General features: G+C 34.6%; 1 protein-coding gene across 2 annotated transcripts in view; it reads left to right on the forward strand.

Moving 5' to 3' along the window:
• Nucleotides 1–625: 625 nt before the first annotated feature.
• ZNF200 (zinc finger protein 200) overlaps nt 626–20962 on the forward strand; it is a 30710-nt gene continuing 10373 nt past the window's right edge. Inside the window, exons 1-4 of one of the 2 annotated variants that reach the window (XM_051968051.1) lie at nt 626–2948; nt 7656–8015; nt 8764–8852; nt 9160–9289. In XM_051968051.1, the coding sequence (XP_051824011.1) occupies nt 7766–8015; nt 8764–8852; nt 9160–9289 (469 nt within the window). In that variant the 5' untranslated portion in view covers nt 626–2948; nt 7656–7765. The remainder of the gene's footprint in view (nt 2949–7655; nt 8016–8763; nt 8853–9159; nt 9290–20962) is intronic. The other variant, XM_051968041.1, reaches the window with a different exon arrangement.

The following is a 20962-nucleotide window of genomic DNA, read 5'->3' on the forward strand; positions in this document are numbered from 1 at the left end:
TATATGAATGTTATGGAATATTATTGTTCTGTAAGAAATGACCAACAGGATGATTTCAGAAAGGCCTGGAGAGACTTACACGAACTGATGCTGAATGAAACGAGCAGGGCCAGGAGATCCTTATATACTTCAACAACAATACTATATGATGATCAATTCTGATGGACCTGGCCATCTTCAGCAATGAGATGAACCAAATCAGTTCTTATGGAGCAGTGATGAACTGAACCAGCTATGCCCAGCGAAAGAACTCTGGGAGATGACTAAGAACCATTACATTGAATTCCCAATCCCTATATTTTTGCCTGTTTGCATTTTGGATTTCCTTCACAGGCTAATTGCACAATATTTCAGAGTCTGATTCTTTTTACAGCAAAATAACGGTTTGGTCATGTATACTTATTGTGTATCTAATTTATACTTTAATATATTTAACATCTACTGGTCATCCTGCCATCTAGGGGAAGGGGGGGAAGGAGGGGAAAAATTGGAACAAAAGGTTTGGCAATTGTCAATGCTATAAAAATTACCCATACATATAACTTGTAAATAAAAAGCTATAAAAAAAATAAATAAAATAAAAAATAAAATGTCAACTTTTGAAAGTAGAAACTCTTTTATTTTGTTTGTTTTTATTCCTAGCACTTAGAACTTACTTAGAGCATGCAGTGTTTAATATTTTTTTTTTATTCATTACTTACACATGATGTTTCATCTCCCAGCATTAAGCCTTTGATACCCAGAATGTATTCCTCCATCCCCTTTGCTTCTTAGAATTTTTAGATTCTTTTAAAAATTAGTTCTATATTAAGCCTTTCTATATGTTTCCACTCCCTAGCTGCTAGTGATCTCTCTCAAAACCATCTTTTACTTTATTTTATACATAACCAATACATGTGCATTTTTTCCATTACACAACTCAGTAGATTGTGAACATCTAGAGAGTAAATATTTTTGTCTTTCTATTTTAAGTCCGTACTATAGCAACTGGCAAGTTAAGTGCTTAATAAATGCTGATTGATGGTGGCAGAAGTTAAGAATAGATACTGGTTATCTGATAGTAGAATACACTACAAATAGGAGCAAAAATGGAAGAAGCAGCAGCTTAGGAAGACAGTTCTGCATGTTGTATGATAGGGAAGATTTTGGGAGATTTAAGACTGAATACAGGATCCACCACAGACTAATTGACCTGAAATGAAAAAGCATGTCATTTAATGTCTCCTTCAGTTTTTGTTTTTATTTTTATTTTGTAAAAGGATGGGGAAACTGCTTCTTCTATCTAACTCACAAGATTTGGAGGAATTTTATAAATTATAAACCCCTGAAATTTCTGATTTTTAAGAATAAAACAAAAATCCACTTTTGATAACATGCCTTTTTTTTTTTTTGCCCCAGAACTTTTATTTATTAGACTAAAGACTAGACTTTTAGTTATATAGATTAGAAATTAGACTTTGTTTTAACTAATTCCAAATTAACTTCTGTGGTTCGTATAAAAATACTATCAAGTTTTAGTCTCTGCTATGATAAACAAAGTGTATTTCTCTCCAGGAACACACTTTTTCTGTCTGAGTCTTAGTGTACTCATCTGCAACAAGAATGGCTTTAACTACATGATTAGGGAATGGCCTTGAATCCAGAAACAGTTGGATACAAACAAGTCTTTTAACTGATACATATTAGTTGAATCACAGTGGATAGTAGTAGCTAGTAGAGTACTTAAGTAGTATAAATACCAGCAGTTATTATGGACAAATTGTTTAATCTCTCATTGCCCAACGAATATTTAATCTAAACCACAGAACAAGTCATGTATCACAGGAAGTGTATATGTCTACATTGTTCTCATTATAAGACTTCCCTTTTAAAATAGGATCTTTAAAATGGGATCTCCTAAAAAAAGAGAGAATCTTCTTTTACGAATCTGCAAGTGCATATACATACAAATTAAATATATTTTTCTAATCATGCATCCATATTCATTTGTTGAGTTGCACTGGGAAAAAAAAAGTACAATGCACTCAGACTTTCTGCAATCCAAGTTTACGGGAAAACGTGTAGAAGAGAGAATCTATACTGACAGCATTAAAAAAAAAGTGAGTTATCATTATCACAAGGGGATGGAGATAGAATGGTTACTCCAATAGAAGTAATCATTTTTAAAGGATCCATTCGCATTCTCCATTGCCTTGCCTGATAAGGGTCGAACTCTTAAGGATGAGTGACTCAGGTTACGACCTACTATGGAGGTCACTAAAATCCAAGACAGAGACTGCGCAGAGGCTGCACTGCTCTCTCAGTCCCTTCCTCTTTAACATTGGCGAAAACTTCAACACCGCCACCACAACTTCCCTCACTCCAGGCTTTTCGGGAAACAAGGATAAAGCACAAACGTCAGAGGTTAAATTTCATTTCCTCTTCTGTCTCCGCCCCACGCCTCCCACGCGTGGGTGGGAAGGGAGCGGGAACTCCATTTCCCGGAAGCCTTTACGCGAGTCCGCTGCTTCTAACTCCCAGCATGCAGCAGCTTCAGCCCTTCATGGGACTCTGGTTGTCTCCCGACTCTCCTTTGAGAGGTCGCTGGTAGGTGGAACAGCACTTCTGCTCTATTAATCAGCTCATCTGCATTCTCGACCTTGCCTTTTCCACCGTTTCGTGACTCGAGTTCCTGGCTCAAAGAGCAGCTCCGAGCGGGGAGACCAGACATCCGAAGTGGAAACGAGGCACCGGGAGTGACGCCACAGCCAGCTAAGACTTCACTATCTTCCAAAAAACACGCGTCACCACCGCCATTTCCGGGGGACAGCAGCCTCAACCAATAGATGGAGAGGGTTCTTCCGCGCGGGCGCGAAACGAGACCAATCACAGGCGAGAAGCGGTGGGTTTTTCCCATTTAGTTCTATTTCCTGGTCTCTTCTGGAATACCTGATTCCCCGACCCTTGAGGTGAGTGGATTTGTGGGCTGCGGCCCCTCCCTCATTCCAGCTGGTCTCCCCTGGCGGGATTTCTTGGGACAATGAGTTCGGCTAGGATGGAGGAAAATGCAGCACAGGTGATCCCCCGGGAGGGAGAAGCTGCCGGGCGGGGCTGAGTTAGGAAATGCTGGGCAGGGCCAGGCAAGGGCAGCGGAGCGTGAGGTTTGGCTATTTAGGTCGGATCGGACATCTGGAGCGCCTGGGGGGAGACCGGGGAAGATCGCTAGAATCGGGCCTGCGCCGTGAGCCGTAACCGAGCCCTGACATGCGCTGTGAGGTGCAACTCCGCAGAGGCTCTGGAGACCCCAGCGTCCGCATTTCCCTCCGCCCATGGGACCTCGGGAATATCGTGAGAGAAAGTGAGACAAAAGGGCTGGGTAATAAAGCCACGTACCGGGTCACGAGAGGGAGACTTGGGACAACATTTGCGATATGTTGTGAGAATTCCCCGGAGAGTAGAAGGTTCATGAGTCAACCAAAGCCAGGTAGAACTACATGACTCATTGATTCTCAAAGACTATGAAGTAATATTTGCCCAAATGTATTATTTTAGTATTCTGGTCTGCGTCTGAGATATAGCTTGCTGACCTTTTCTTCCATCTCCCTCCTCCCCCCTTTTTTTTAAGCTGTTAAAAGATACTGAGTGAGTTACCTGAGATCCTAGAGATAAAGCAATTAACCCCTTTTGGCTTTTTTGGAATGAGAACTGAACTCTAAAGGAACTCTAAATGGCTTGCTAAAGACCATATTCAATGAGTTTGGGGAAGCTGGTATCAGAACTCCTCGAACAACACTTTTTGTGTCATTCTGATGAAGCTTACGTCAGTAATTGCTTTTTTTTTTTTTTTTTTTGGCCGAGGCAATTGGGGTTAAGTGACTTGCCCAGGGTCACACAGCTAAGACGAGGCCATATTTGAACTCAGGTCCTCCTGATTGCAGGGCTGGTGTTCTATCTACTGCGCCACCTAGCTGCCCCACCTCAGTAATTTGAAGTATATGCTAAATCTCTAAGGTTAGCGTGGAAAAATATAAAAATGTAATTTTCTTCCCCATCCAAATTCATTGCTTAAATCTAAACTTGGGTCCTCGGTTTAAAAACAACCCATGAACCGTTCTCTAGACCTTAGTTCCCAGCCCCCTTAAGATTAAAATACTGGTCTTTTGACTTACTATATAGTGCTTAATAATACACTTTATTCTCTTTGATCATTATTAAACCATATTTGTCACTTTTCATCTTTATGAATTTCTCAAGTATTTGGCACTTTATGATGTTTTCTATTGCCTTGATTTTTATGACATCCCATTCCTTTTTTTTTTTTTTCCATTTTTTTACAATTCTTTTTTGCCATTTATTTTCTCTGACTCCAGTAATATATAAGCTCCTTGAAGGTAGAGCCTTTTGCTTTTAAAGCAAGTAGCAGCTATTTAATAAATTACTTGTTAAATTCTCTTGTATTTTCTATGTCCTCTCACTTGGTAATCTATGGGCAACACCAAAATCTCCAATTCTTCTCTCCAGTTCCATACTTTCATTTTCATTTGCTTTCTAGATTTTTCTTTTTCAATATGTTGGCACATCAAGCTCAAGCTCAATAAATCCCAAATTGAACTCTGTTCTCCCTTAATCTTCTTTTCTTGATTTCCTATGTCTGTCAGTATACTACCATTCATTCCAGTCACTCATGATTGTGATTTATAGAATATCTTTTGACTCTTTATTTTATGCCTTACAACATAGATAATGTTAATATGCCAATCCCTATTATTTCTCAGAATAATTATTGAATTCATCTTAATCTAGACTATTAAAGTGAACTTCTAACAGGTTTTCCAGATGCCCATATATCCTACATATGTTTATATGCTTCCAGACTAATATTTCTAAAGCACAAATAACTTGAAAAGTTCATTCTACTATTCAAAACTTTTGATAGCTTCTTTATCATCTATCAAGAAGGCAAAAAAAAGCTTTGTTCTTGCATTTAAGACTCAGTGGAATTTCAGTCTACCTTTTCAATCTTAACCTAAGTGCTATGTATTATGTACTTTAATCATACTGAACTAATTGCAACCTCCTGGATTTCTCCTGAATTCTTTCTACCTCTATATCTTTGTTGGTAACTGTTTTTCTCTTATCTCCATCTTTTGACTTTAACTCATGGTTCAAGGCTAAGTTTAAAAATGCCATATTGAATCATTCACTTAAAGATGGGGGGGAATAATTCATTTTCTTTAACTAATGTTATAACACTTTATACATTCTATACTTCATAGTGGAGAATATGGCTTGGGAAACAATAAACAAGAAATCAAAGGCTTGTAAATTATTTCAGCCCTGCTCTATCCCATAAGTAGTTTCCCTAAAAAAAGATGTTATAGAGATCACTAAGTAATATCACAACAAAATGAAGTTGATTTCATATATTGGAAAACAACTAGTTACTAATAGGAGATTCATTTTTCAAGTCAGTGTTATTTGTACTGTAAGATCATTCAGTTGTTAAAACAGATCAAAATTGGTGTTAAGTGTGAACACATGGAATAACACTAAAAGGATTTCAGTCTGACCAACAAGTTGACATTGAAAAATAGGAAGTAGATAAAAGAACAGATAGCAACTTAGACAATCACTCTTTCCTTCAGAAGTTTGATTAAACCATTGACCACAATGAGAAAATCAAAAAAGAAGCTACCTCAACTCAAATACTTGCTCTTCTTTTAGTGATGTCAGCCAAAAGAAGTGCATGTTAAGAATATAACTTCATTTGCAAAATATAATATAAAAGAGTGATGGTAGACTATGAGCAGTATCATCTCCAAAAATAATAGAGAAGATGTGTGCAAAATGCATGGTAATATAATCATTTAGATCAATCCTGGAAGAAAGGTGAATATATGGAAAAGATACATCAACTTTATTATTATTATTATTATTTACAACAAACTTCTTTCTTTTTCAGTAACATTGGGATCATCACATTTGGATTATAATAAATGTCTCATGTGCTGCATGAAAAATCAGAAGTAGTACTAAAGAAAACAGTCTTCCTATTTGTATACTTTTGTATACAATATATACAAAGTACTTCCTTTAGGATACATGACAAGATTTTGAAGGATTGATTCTAAAGATTTCAGAAAGATACTAGGAAAAAAAAAAAAGAAAGAAAGAAAAGACCAGGCATGATGGATAAGAGAACCTGCTTCAGAGTCAGGAAGATTCAAATTCAAGTTCTACGTGTAGTCACATAGTGGTTGTGTGACTGGGCAAATTAACTCGATGCTTTAGGCACTTCTTTAAGGCCATACATTGCATAACAGTTACTGTCTTCATTGGTAGAGGAATTTCTTTTATAGCAATTTCCTACAGTGGTGGAATCCTCTATAAAAACTTTTGAGAAAAGTTTGTAAATAATATTAAAGATAACCTACATGAACATACGAGGAAGAAGAAACAAGTAAACTTTTGTAAATTATATTCTTTACTGATTTTATCTGTATAGTCACATAAGTGACTGAGAGGTAGACAAAATACAAAATCTCTCAGTATATTATCTTACTGATAGTTGAACAAAGTGCTACTTTTAAAGCCTCTCCAAAAAGATGTTTCCTGTGCATTTGTAAAAATCATAAGATTCCTTGAAAGACAATAGAAAGAAACTTTATTATTATCATCAATCCAGGCATAAAACTGGGAAATAAACTCACTAAAAGTGTTTGCCACCATCATGGAAGATACTTAGAATCCAAATGGAAGTATCCAAATGATGCCAAATACTACAGTTTGCAGAGAACTTTGTTTTGATTTTATCAAGCCTTAGAACATTGTAGAACCTCCTAAATGAGTTTCATAATTATTCAAAAACTTTTGAAAACACATTGAAGCAATCCATGAATTACAAATATTTTGGAAAAAACACCACAATGTAGTTTTATTATCATTTTTAATATGTATTATTACTCTCCCACTAAGATTGAGTTCTTTGAGGATAAGGACCATGTTTCATTAGCAAAGTGTATTAAACATACTAGGGGGTCTAATGTTCAATTTCAAATAGTATTGTAATAAACATTAAACAATGATACTTATAGACCTGGGGAAGTATTTTCTCTCAATTCAACTCAGACATAGATAAAGCAACACAAAGAACTAACCAGTCATAATCTAGTCTTTGTTTTTAAAGCCTCAAATCTTTTCTCTGACTTTTGAAGGAAAATGAGGAGGTTAAATTGATGCTTCTAAATTTTATCAGCTGATATTTTCAATTATGCTGTTTCTGAGTTTTCCATTTTACATGACTCCCCCAGATTCAGTTTTGCCTTTCATTGTTGAGTTCTTTGTTCAGAGATATGAGAAAATATGGGAGGATGATTCATAGGTTGGGGAAGGAGATAAGATCTGTATAGATCTAAGTGATACAATAATGGACCTAGAATCAAGAACCTGAATTTAAACCTGGACATTTACTAGCTATGTGACCCCAGGCAAGTCACTCAATTTCTGTTTTGTCTTAGTTTCTTCAACTGTAAAATAAGCATAATAGCACCTACCTCTGAGCAACCCTCAATTTGGTCTGTGAAGATCAAATGGGATGTTTGTAAAGTAACGCATATTAGATACTTAATGCTTGTTTTCTTGTTTTGATAGTAATGTTGTCTTCTCTGTTTTCTTAGGGTTTTGTATGACATAATCGTCTGGTAGAAGTCCAGATCCTGGTTGAAAGGGCCTCCCTTCAGACAAGAGATTTAATATATAGCTGAAACTGGAAAATCTGAGACTGACAATGGCTGCAGAAGCGGTCCTAACTCCCCCAAAGCAAACTGGATCCCTCATACTGAAACTGGTGCCAGGCCCTAAAATGGGTCAGGATGCTCTACAAGAATCTGCTGTACCTCCCAAGACCATCCACCAATTGGTACTGGAGCACTTCTTTACTTTTCTGCCAGAGAAGAATCAATCACAAAATCATAAGACTGGCAAGGAAGACACCATAATTTTAGTGAAAGATGTTACTTCAACTTTGCAGAATAGAGGTAAGAAAGGGAGAATCTTAGAACTATTCTTCCCTCCCTCCCCCCAAAAGATGGTAGGGAGCAATAGGTATTTTCTTTCTTTGGATAGTAGATATTAGTTTTTTTTTTTTTCTTTTTGTCTCTCTACCAAAAGACTATGTAATCAAGAGAGTAACTCTGTTCTCAGCATAAAAGGTGTTATGAAAGTGATCATTCCATTGTACTCAGCTTTGGTCAAATTACATTTACAGTAGTAGGTGTAGAGAGTAACTGGGAAGGGCCAATTTAAAGTCACTTCAAATAAAGAATTGAAGAACTGAGGATATTTACTCTGGAGAGAAGATTTAAAGGAATAAAGCTCTGATACATGAAAAGTTGTCATTAGACTTATTCTTAATATCAGTGGGTAGAAGTTGAAGAGAGGCAGATTTAGGCTTATGTTTCTAATACTTGAAGTTGCCTAAAATTGGAATGAGCAGCCTTGGAGGTAGCCGCAGTTACCCTCCCTTACTGAAAATATTTAAGTAGAAGCTGGATGATCACCTTGGGAGGAATGTTATAGAGTGGATTCATAATGTAGGTAAGGATTGGATTAGATGACCTTTGAGAATACTGTGATTCTAATATTTATGGCTTGGTTTCTAAAGAAGATTGATGCTCCTAAATCTTATATTGAAAAGAAGGGGGCATACTAGACTTAGGGAGAATCTGAACTCTGATAATTTGGAGTCTCATTATTGGCTGTCATTGCTACTTTCTCTCCTCTTAGCTCATCCTGCTTCCTGGGTGACTATTTTTCCCAAGGATAGGCGTGTCCATAAACGGGAAGTACCACAGACCTTTCCATCTGAACTTCAGGTAAGCTGCAGTTCCTTCTTTTTCTCAAATGCAACTTTCTCTTTCCTCTTTTCAGAAAACCAACAGCTTCATGTTTAGTTTCAGAGAGAAAATCAAGTGATCCAGTGCTAGATATTCTTTGTAGGCTGCTTTTTCACTGCTCCCATCCCTGGCTGTTCTCTGTCTCTGTTGATACTATTACTTACAAGTTCCTTTTAACTCAACTACATCTTTCTCCCTTTACCTTAATATCTCCATTTTTCATCAAAGAAATTAGAACCATCTCAGAGAAAATAAGGACTAATTAAAGAGTGTGTCATTGTTTCAGGAGCCTGTGGTATTTGAGGATCTAAATGTATATCACTCCCAAGAGGAGTATGTGGGCCTGGATCTTTCTCAGAGGTCCCCCTTCTCTAGGAATCATGGAGAGGAGGATGTTGGTGACATGGTGTTAGAAGGTAAGAATTTCCTTGAATTTTGAGAGCTGTAGGATAATTGATTTTAGAGATTGTCTTGGGCAACCCCCTCATTTTTCTGAAGAAACTTAGATTCAGAGAAATAAAAGAACTTACCCCTGAGCTACTCTCCCTGATATTAGATATGAAATTATAATTTGGACCTCCCAAATCAGTGCCTCCTTGAATCCTAAAGCACCTGAATAATTTCATTTCCTGCTATGCTACTTTGTGAAAATATCATCTCTCCTTAGTTCTAAGGGCCCCTGGAAGAGTTTGCATTGTGTACACATACCCTTTCATCTTCCATCCTTTCTAGAGGGCACATTGAGCTTAATTTGATGTTTAAAAGATATTTTGAGATGTGGGAAACTATTGCTTCTATGGAATTTCCAGATAAAAGTCATACACTAACAATTTTTTTTTTTTACACTAACAATTAACATTCTAGTTTTATATGGTCCAGAAGCAGAAATACAAATGGTAACAAAAACTAATGGGAATTTTAGGTAGACTGTTTCTAAAAACATAGTTTGGTATGATGAGATTCATCTCCTCACACTCCATAAACATTGGGAACTTACTGTGTACCCTGAATACTTGGCATAGTTATTTGTGGAGGAATATAAGCTAAGCTCTTGGCTTCAAGAGTTTACAGACCAATCAATAAATAAGCAAACAAAGGAGTGTGATAAGTGCTTAAAGAGAAGAATAAAGTAAAAGTTATGGATGATCAAAAGAGAGGGAGAGATTAAATTTAACTAGACCTGAAGAAAGATTCACTTAAGCTAGATCCTGGAAACTGAGTAAGGATTTGGGCAAGTAAGAAGTCATTTGGTTATTTAGTTCAGACTTTAATCAGTTAACCAGTCAATATCCCTTGTTTTCTTTTTATTTGTTTTTTGTTTTTCTTTTTTAAAAACAAGGGTATTCTCATCTTTGCCTTTATATTCTACTGGAGACTTTAATACATATTGGGGATTGGTGGCCAGGAAATGTGCCTTTTGGGTCGAGGCAGTGGTGGGTAAGAAGTAAAAAAAATTGGGTGGGGTGGGTAGGGTGGCAGAATAAATGAATATTTGTGCTAGTTAGGCCTATGTGACTTAGTGAGTCTAGAAAAGATGAAACTTGGTCTAGTGGTCAGACTGAAGTGAGAATTGAAAACACATCCTCCAGTCTGAGTACCTTAGGATATATCCCTATGCAAGAATCCCTTGAAAGTAGATTCTTAGTTTCTCTTTATTTCTCTTTATTTATTTCCCATGCTAAGTCACATCTGCTTTTTAGTAACTGTTATGATTGATTTTTAAAAAATAATCCTTATCTTGAACTCAGTTCTGCCTGTTTTATAACTTCTGTTCCTTGGCACTAATCCTTTTTGAAATAGCACAAAACAACTTCTTCATAATAGCGCTTACGTTATGTCAGCATATTTTGCCTCTTATTATTGTTCTCCTGGCTAAATAATTCTGGTTTCTTCAAGTTTCTTTTACAAGATGATTTCTGGAATTCCTAATCACTTGTCCTCAAATATATTCTCCTTTGTCATTATTCTTCTGTTGTAGAACCTAGGCATGTGAACCACAGTGTTCTAGATTGTTTAACTATAACAAGATATGTCAGAATTGTTATTTATCACATTCTGATGTAATCTTATATTAATGTCTGGTTTTAAAAAGTATTAGTACTGTTGGTTCCTACTCAACTTGTAATCAGCAAAAATTTTCAGAATGGGAATTAAAACAAAGACAAATGAGTTCAAATTAGGCAGGCCTCATTATATAACAGGCATTAATCTAATTTGTAGATGTGATTTCTTAGTATTATTGGTAATCTTTGAAAAATAATGGAGTAAAGAGGACTGGAGAAAAGTGAATCTTTTTCTAAAGGAGAAAGAAATAAGGCTGGTGAATTTGATTTCCATTCCCAGAAAAATCCTGGAACACATTAACAGGATGTTTTGTGAGCATTTAGAAAAGGAGGCAATAATGAATCAACATGGGTACTTCCCCTCAGACACCATTCGCTCCTCAAAAATAACCCAATCCTATCATACAAAATTGACTGAATTTCTTTTTGACAGGATTACTGGACTAATAAATCAGGACAAATCATTCACTGAATATACTTACATTTTGAGAAACAATTTGAAAAATTCTTTCATGATGCATTCCATGGAACAGATGGAGAGATATTAGCTAGATAACAGTTGATTTGGAAGAATTCAGAACTGATTAAATGACCAGACTTAGAATAGTGATATAAGGATCAGTGTAATTGGTGAAAGAATAAATGGTATGCTTCTCAAATACTCAGTCTGTTAACCTGGGAGAGAGAACTAACACATTGAATGAGAGTCAGAATGCAGAAAGACTTATAATAGCTTCCTGGTAGTTTCCAACCTTTTTGTTTTAGGATTCCTTTATACCGTTAAAAATTGAGTTTCCCTCCCCAAATAATTTTTGTTTATTTGGCTTATAGCTGTTGATTTTTTAACATAGTAGAAATTAAAATGTCTTAGTATTATTATTAAGATAGTTTTGATTTTGTGAACCCCCAACATGGACTATGCTTTTGAGAACCTTTCTTCTGGAACAGAATTATGAATATAAAAATTGAAAGGGCAAGTGCAGTTGAATTTTTTAATTCTAGATCAGAATGGAAAAGACATGACTAAAACTTCATATGGAAAGAGATCATGCTTTTGGTATGCTCTTTTAAGTTCAACATGAGTTGAGTATTATGTATAGCTAAAAAAAACCCTTATGTGTTATTAGGCTATGTTAATGAAAGTATAATATCTTGTGATCTACCCTGATCAGATTATGTCTAGAGTATCAGGTCATTTTTGAGCACTATATTTTAGGAAGAATATTTATAAGCTGGGATCCAGATATATGAATTTGATAAGGAGATTGGAAACAATGCCTAAAAGAATGATTGAAGGACTTCTTCATGTATTGTCATAGAAAAGAGGAATTTGATTTGTTTGATCTCAGAGGGCAGAATTTGAAACAGTCACTGGAAATTGCTGAGACATACATTTTGGCTCCATGTAAGGTAAAAACTGAGGTCTATGTGAACTGCTACTGGAGACATTTTGAGTCCCCGAGGTTTCAAGAGATAAATTAGATATCTGCTTTTTAATGGTATGATGGAAGATATCCCTTGATAGGATGTCCTTGAAGGTCTCTTCCAAATCTGAAAATCTGATTCTGTGAATGATGCATTGAATGTGTGGAAGACTAATTTGGTTGTATCATAGCATTTTTCTTGAATAGTATGATGGAGAAAGGGATAGAAAGGTAAGTTGAGGACAAATATATGGGTTTGATGTAGTATTGCCTGTCAAATAATGTCTTAGCTCATTCATTTGGAATTCAAAATCTTTTTAAATACTCTTTTTCATTGTGCTAGTGTGCTCTTAATCAAATCATTCAACTTACCATGTATCTAAAATGTCTTCTACTTTTCCACCTCTTTGCATGTTCATGCTATGTTCCTCAATCTTTCTCCATAACTCTACTTTTTGATACTCTGTCTGATGAGAATGTTCCTTTATAACACCTTCCCTGATAATCCTCTGAGAGTGATCACTTTCCTGATTTAAAACCTCAGAGTTTGTACCTTTCTTACTGAACTTTGATGCTCACATATGTCATAGAACTTTAGAACTAGGAAGGATCATCTTTATGTAATGTTTACTTATTTTCCCCCTACAAAGTTGTAAGCTTCTTGAAGACAGAGATCACTATGTTTTTTATTCATCTTTGTTTTCTTTACAACATCTTGCACATAAGCTTCAATAAATGTATGTTGACTTGAACTGATTAAGATTGATAAAATTAGTATTTTTAAATAATCAATCTGGCAGGATTTTTGCAAAGGATGGATTTGAAAAATATCACTAAGAAAAAATCCAGTAGAATTTGGTCATTGTATATAAATAAAAGTAATCAAAGGTAATACAAAAGTAAAAAAAGGTAATCAAAAAGTAATCAAAAGTAATAGAATACTGATATTGGGCTATAATTAAACTAGGAAAATGGTTTAATAGCAGTATAGAAATTAAGAAGAGGAGCAAGGAAGGTTCAGCTTAATTCAACAAGCTAATCATTATATACTAGATATTAGAGATATTTTTTCTTTGTACTAGAATAGGTTCAATAATCTTACAGTGTTGGAGTCAAAGTATTGGGGATATAAAATCAAAGAATGAGCCCTGTTCTCAAGCTTAGAGTCTATTAAGGAATAAAGCTTGTCCATAGATAAGTAAAATTTAAGTAACTCCAAAAAATTTTAAAGTACTTATTCAGATTAAATTCATATTAAAGTTTTAATTTTAAATTATTGTAAAACATTCCGGTCAGAATGCTCAGTGGCTATTTGAATATCTATAGCTACATTGTATCATGGGATTGTAGAGATGTAACTTTAGCAATCATTTGTATAAAGGTGATTGATTGTTGAAGTGGTGGAATTCAGTAAAGTCATTGGAGAATAAACTGTAGAGAAAAGAATAAAGGCTAGAAAATAAGTCAGTGTGTACTACCATTTAGGAGATAGAAAGAACATGAACAAGCCAGTTAAGACAGAAAGAAAATCTAAGAATTTATATCATTTTCTTCCATTCCTGACTTAGTGGATGTTGTGATGTCATGTTTGTCAGCCAAAGCATTTATTGAATACTCTGTTACTTGTACAAAAGTTCCCTCCCTCTGACATAAACAGAATGACCTGGACTTAAAATGTTGAGGACATTTAGACAGAGTAAAAGCAAACTACTTATTAATGAGTTGACTAAATATTTGTAACATTGAGAATTAAGTGCTTTCTAGGTGTGAGAGGAGCAGGCAGTACATAATTGGGATAAAATTTAAGAAGAGTAGCTTCACAGAGTTATGATAAGAATCATTAGATAAGAATACTTGTAAAGTGCTTTGCATACCTTAAATTGCTATTAAAATGTTGGTGATGATAATATTATTAAGTTTCCGATTCAATTTAGGCAGCATTTCTGAAGTCTTCTGTTTGGAGAGAGTTTGCTTATGTCCTTTTCTTCAAGTTACTATTTGATAAGCATTATAGAAACTTGAGTTAGTCTAGGCTTTTTGAAGAATGACTAGTGTAATAAATTATTTTCTGGTCCCTCAAGCAACATTTTATCCATGAACTTGTTCCACCCTATCTTCCATCATTGCACTGTATCATAGAATCTCAGAACTAGAATAGATATCAGAAGTTATCTAATTCATCCTATTCTAGAACAAGAATCATCTCTACAGTATCTTAACAAGTATCTTAACCAACTCCTTGAAAACCTCTGTTGAGGGTAGGCCAACTATTTCTCCACTCATTCTATTTTTGAAGAGCTCCTTTCCTTGCTTCCCTTGTATCAAATCTGTTAGCTTCTATCCCTTCCTCCCTTTTAAGTTGTGCATGGTACCAGTACATTTGGCAGATATTCAGTAAATGATTAAATAGGCATGTCCAACTCATGCATCATGGACATGTTGGTTGCTTCTTTTATTTAACAAAGAAGTCTGTCTTCACTGTTCAGGATGTGTTGTTAATTTTTATATTTTTTGGCTCAGATTGGATAGCCTTGCCCCACAAATTCCTACCTTTTTTCCCTCCTATTCCTTAGGTGAGAACTGTATCTAAAGTATTTCAAGTAGTTGATAACATTTTTCCCCCTGACTTCTTGTTTCAAAGCATCCAGAAAGTTGTAAGATGCCTGTGGCACAAGACTAGAGGCTAGGAGGAGATGTGAGAGAGATCTTGGAAGATTACGTGAGGAAAACAACTTTGAGGATTTTCATAGATTCATTGTGAATTTTAGTGTTTCGGGAAGAGTCAGAGAGTTTTTATGGCTGTGATAGCCATAAAAGCTAATATAATATAATAGACTGTATGAATGAGATCTGGTTTTCAGAAAGAGGGAGGTGATGATCTTGTCAAATCACATCTGTAGTAGTATGCGCACTTCTGGCTTCCATCTTTTAGACATTTCACAAACTATAATGCATTTAGAAGTGTGTAACCAGGTTTTGGTAAGGGGATAGAAACCATACCATATGAAGACTGGTTTAGAGAACTGTTTATTTAGTGGTTCAGAATGTTTGGGGAAGATGAGTTTGCTTTTGTTTTGGCCTCCAACCTCCCCCCCCTTTTTTTTTTTAAATAAATTTTTTTCATTAACAACAGATTTTCTCTCTCCATTAGCCATGTCCAAAAATACATGTGTCCTTCTACACCATCGCCTCTTCATCAGGGAATTGGTAGCATGGTTCATCATTGATCTTTGGACTTATGCTTGGTCATTGTGTTGGTCAGAATTCTTAAGTCTCTTGCAGTTTGTTTTTAGTGTTGTTATTATCATGTGATTTTTTTTTTTTCTCCTTGTTCTGCTCTTTTTACACATATATATATATATTAGCTCATCTTTACAGTTTTCACGGAAAACATCTCTTCATTTTTTTATGGTAAAATAATGTTCTGTCACCTCCATCTGTGTTTTGTTCAGCCATTCCTCAGTTAATGGGCACTGTTTAGTTTCATGTTCTTTGTTACTACAAAAAGAGTTTCTATAAATGTTTTGTACATATTAGTCCTTTTCTTATAGGCTGAGTGAAAAAACTGAAAAGCTAGAATTCCCAGCTACTTTTCAGAATGACTAGACTTAATTCATACCTCTACCAAAAGTGTATTAATGTGCCTATCTTCCCATATGACCAGGAAATTTTCTTTTTTTTTTTTTTTTTTTTTGTCAGTTTGGTCAATTTGATAGATATGAGGAAAAACCTTTAGAATTGCTTTAATTTTCATTTCACTGGTTGTTAGGGATTTGGATAATTTTTTCATATAATTGGAGTAGCTTGGATTTCTTTCTTTGAGAACTGAATATGCTTTGATCTTTATCAATTGGCAGATGGCTTATAAATTGGCATCAGTTCTTTATATAACTTGTTAAGTGAGATCTTAAACTTGCTGCAAATATTTTTTCCATTTGCCTGCTTCATTTTTTAAAAATTAAATTTCATTTTTTAAAGAATTAATTATTTTTTTTCTACTTTCTCCATATTGGGGAAGAAACAACAATAAAAACAACCATTATAATAAGTAAGCATAGTCAAGGAACAAAACAAGTTTCCAAATGTCCAAAAATGCCTTTTTTCATCATGATTATTATTCTATATACTTCTATGTCTGAGGATGAGTGCATTCTTCATTACTAGACCTCTGGAATAATTGCATTGATCAGCTCTAAATTCTCAAAATTGTTCATTTTTATTTATTTATTTATTTGTTGATGAGGCAACTGGGGTTAAGTGATTTGCCCAGGGTCACATAGCTAGGAGGTATTGTGTCTAAAGCCAGATTTGAACTCAGGTCCTCTTGACTTCAGGGCTGGTGCTCTAACCACTACATCACCTAGCTGCCCCATATTTTGATTTAATAGTATAAATTGTTCTCTTTGCTCTGATTCTGTTCTTTAACTTAGCATTAGTTCATACAGTTGTTCCCAGGTTTCATAGAAAGTCTTTTAACACTACAACAGTATTCCATTTATTCATACACTTAATTTGTCCAACCACTCTCTAGTTCGTCAATTTTCAGTTCTTTACTACTACAAAAAAGTTACTATTTTTCTTTGATCTCTTTTGGGAATATAGTTCCAATAGTGGAATTGCTGTATCAAAGGGTATCAAATTAGTAACTTTTTGATCATAGTTCCAAATTATTTTCTATGATGACAATGGAAAGCAGTCCTAACAATGTATCCATGTGCTTGTTTTCCTATCATTTTCCTTACTTAGTGTCTTTGTCAGTACTGTGGGCCTGGAAGTGAACCTCAGAATTGTTTTCATTTGCATTTCCCTAATTATAAATGATTTGGACTATTTTTAGAAATGTGGCTGCTAATAGCTTGAATTTCTTCTCTTGAGAACTCCTTGTTCAAAACTTTTGACCAATTTATGAGGCAGTGGCTTATATAAATTTAAGTTAGTTCCTTACATATATCTTAGAAATGAGACAGAAATTTTCAGTCAAGATTTTTCTTCAATTACTGTTTCCATTCAGATCTTAGCTTCATTGTTTCATTTGTACAAAACCTTTTTAACTTTATATAATTCAGGTTGTCCATTTTATCTTATGCAATCTTTTATAAACATTTAGTTGTGGATTGTTCCCCTATCCATAGGTCCGGCAGAAATTTTTTCTTTTCTAATTTTTATAAATGATATAACTTTTATGTTTTAGTCATACTCATTTGGAGCTTATATTGATATGTGGTGTTAAGATAAGTTGGTTTATATCTAGTTTCTTCTGGACTGCCTTCCAGTTTTTCCAACACTTTTTGTCAGATAATTAGTTCTTACCCTAGTAACTGGGGTCTTTGGACTTATCATTAGATCACTATGTTCATTTGCTTATGTATATTAAATAATTTAATCGGTTTCTTTGAGTATCCTTTTTCTTTCTTAACCAATACCATATTATTTTGGTGATTATTACTTTTGGTCTAAGAACAACCTTTTCCATTCTACCTTTGAATTGAAAAGCATCTTTCAATCTGTCTCTCTCTTACACACACACACATACAATTTTAAATCTTTGTTTTGTAAAATAAATTTTTTTGTTTTCTTTTTTCTAGTTATACGTGTACATTACTTTTTAAAATATATTTCTTTGTGAATCATATTGGAAGAGAAAAATCAGAATAAAGGGGAAAAATCATGAAGGAAAAAAAAAATAAAGGAAAAAAATGAACATAGCCTGTGCTGATTTACATTCAGTCTTCATAGTTATCTCTCTGGATTCAGATGGTATTTTCTATTCTATATTTAAAGTGAGGCTTATGTTTCATATCTTAGTAATTGGGAAGGAGGGTTCCAGGGTCAGAAAGGAAGAATTTATTACATGTCTACTGTGTGCCAGGCACTGAACTGGGTACTTCACAAATATCTCATTTGTTCACCTAGTAATCCTGGGAAATAAGTGCTATTACTCTTATTTTACTGAAGAAGCTGAGCTAGATAGAGTTTAAATGATTTATCCAAAGTCACACAATTTGTGCCACTGAATAAATTAGTTTAGGCAGAATTGTCATTTTTATTAAATTGGTTTGGCCTCTCTATGAACAGCTGATGTTTTTCCAGTTGTTTAGTTGTGACTATTTGTGTGAAATGTGTTTATAATTGTTTTCATATAGTTCCTGGCTTTGTCTTGGCAGGTAGAGTCTGAAGTATTGTTTATAGTTATTTTCAATGGAATTTCTCTTTCTTTGTTGCTGGTTATTAGTCATATAAGGAAATGGGTAATGATTTATATGAGCTTATATTCTGTAACTTGGCTAAAGTTGTTAATTATTTTAAGTAATTTTTTAGTTGTTGCTCTAGGGTTCTCTAAGTATACTATCATATCACCTGCAAACTGTGATAATTTTGCTTCCTCATTGTCTATTCTAATTTCTTTTTTTTTTCTTTTATTATGCTTCTACTACTATTTTAAATAGTAGTGATAGCGAGCAACTTTCACTCTTGATTTAATTGAGATAGATTTTAGTTTATTACCACTATATTGTGCTTGCTGATGGTTTTAGTTAGATAATGCTTATTATTTTAAGAAATATTCCCTTTATTCCTATGCTGTCTGCTGTTTTAACAGAAATGGATGCTTTGCTTTCTCTAATGCCTTTTCAGCATTTGTTGATTTAATCATATGATTTGGTTTGAGATGGTCAGTTATGATGATAGTTTTCCTAATTTGCCTTCCTATATTCCTGGTATAAATCTCACCCAGTTATAGAATGTAATCCTTGTGATATATTGTTGTAGTCATCTTTCTTGTGTTTTGTTCAAAAGTTTTGCATCAGTATTTATTAGGGAGATTGGTTTATAATTTTCTTTCACTGTTTTAAATCTCCCAGTACCATGTTTATGTCATAAAATAAGTTAGGTAGAACTCCTTTTTCATCAATTTTTCCCAAGTAATTTAGATAGGGTTATTTTGGCTTTCTTTTTGGCTTTCTATTTCCTGATCTGTTAATCTAGATAATTTATATTTTTGTAAATATTCATTGATTTTGAATCATACAGTTTTTAAGTGTCTGAGCCCAGATTTTAAGAAATTCAGCTTTCTATCCTCTACACCAAAAGCCATAGGTGACTTGCTAAACTTCAAGTGTGGTCCAAATTAGATTAATGTGTGATTTAAAAATGTTTCTAAATATGCCAAAAAAAACAAACAAAAAACAAACCCAAACCCATAAACAGTGTTAATTTATTATTTTCTAAGTCAATATATACATCCCACTGAGATTTGTTTCTATTTGAGTTTGACACCATTGCATTACACTATCCTGGTTCAAAGCTCACAGAAACTGTCCTACTTATTTAATTAACAGTTTTGGGCCTCTGCTGATGAAAATGCTAATTAAAACCATGGTTTCTTCCTAGGAACTTGGGACCTTCATGGGCCATTGTGTCTAGTACACAGATTCTTTTGTGTCCTCACACTGTAAATGAGTATGCATTTTTTTTTGTCTATCCAGAGAAACATGTAAACAAGTGCATGGGAATAAAGGTCAGTATATGTGTGTGATCCTAAAGTGATATATGCTTGGAACTGTGTCTCACGGTAATGCTCATTTGTCCTTCTTCACATTGATTTATGGTGTCTTCCACTAGACAGACCACCTTTTAATATTAATCATAAAGTCATGTAATGTCAGAGCTAGAAGGACATTAAGAGAACTTATCATTCCCCTTTATTATAAGATTAGGCAGATCAGGGTCACACCACAAATTAGTAGCAGGGACCAGACTAAAGCTGGAGTCTGCTAATTCTTAGCTAGTATTCTTTTTATTCCTTAACATTTCTTGTGGGAGGTTCAAAGAATTCTCTTAATATGAGAGATTTTGTGAAGAGTACATTGACTGTAAGGGATCAAGGAAAAGTTCTATTTTCCAGGTAGGTAATTCTAGTAGCAAGGGGTAGATGTTTTAGGAGAGGCATTTATCAAGAATAAAAGGGCCTTAGAGTGAGTAGTATGTTCTTGGAGGAAATGTAGTAGCCCAAAAGGTTGCCATGTGGGGTTTTCCTTTAGTAAGTCTTTCTGTGCTTTTTCTTCCTTCTATTTTCTTTACTCTCTATACTTGAACCTTTTTCTTGTCTTAAATGAAGGGCAAGTTAAACCAGCTGGGGAACTTTCTTCTTCAGATTCTTTGCTTAATATTCATAAACTGCCGTTCTTACAAATTTTCATTTTTTTTGTTTAAAGATATTTTTAATCATTGATAGTGAACTTTTCTCCATCTTTTGGCTATGCATCTCACTCAGACAACATTTATACTTATCTTGTGTGTTTATTAGCCTTGGGAACTTCCAAGAGGAACCTTGAAAGAGAGTTGAATGGCCTCCTAACCACCCTTTAAGAACCACCACTTTTAAAAGGAAGATTCAAAGAACAAGGGAAACTGATTTGGTCCTGGTTGTCACTTGCTGTTATCAATGTGACCATAGGCAAATTATTTAACATGATAGGGATTCACTTTCTTTATTTGTAAAATGAGTGTGTTTGACCTTCTTACTCTCTTGGTGTCAGGGTATTCCATTTGATATTGAATATCTGTATGTCACAAGCGTATAGTTGTGAATTGTAATCAGTTT

The sequence above is a fragment of the Antechinus flavipes genome, chromosome 1 (assembly GCF_016432865.1).
Source record: "Antechinus flavipes isolate AdamAnt ecotype Samford, QLD, Australia chromosome 1, AdamAnt_v2, whole genome shotgun sequence".
Taxonomy (NCBI): domain Eukaryota; kingdom Metazoa; phylum Chordata; class Mammalia; order Dasyuromorphia; family Dasyuridae; genus Antechinus; species Antechinus flavipes.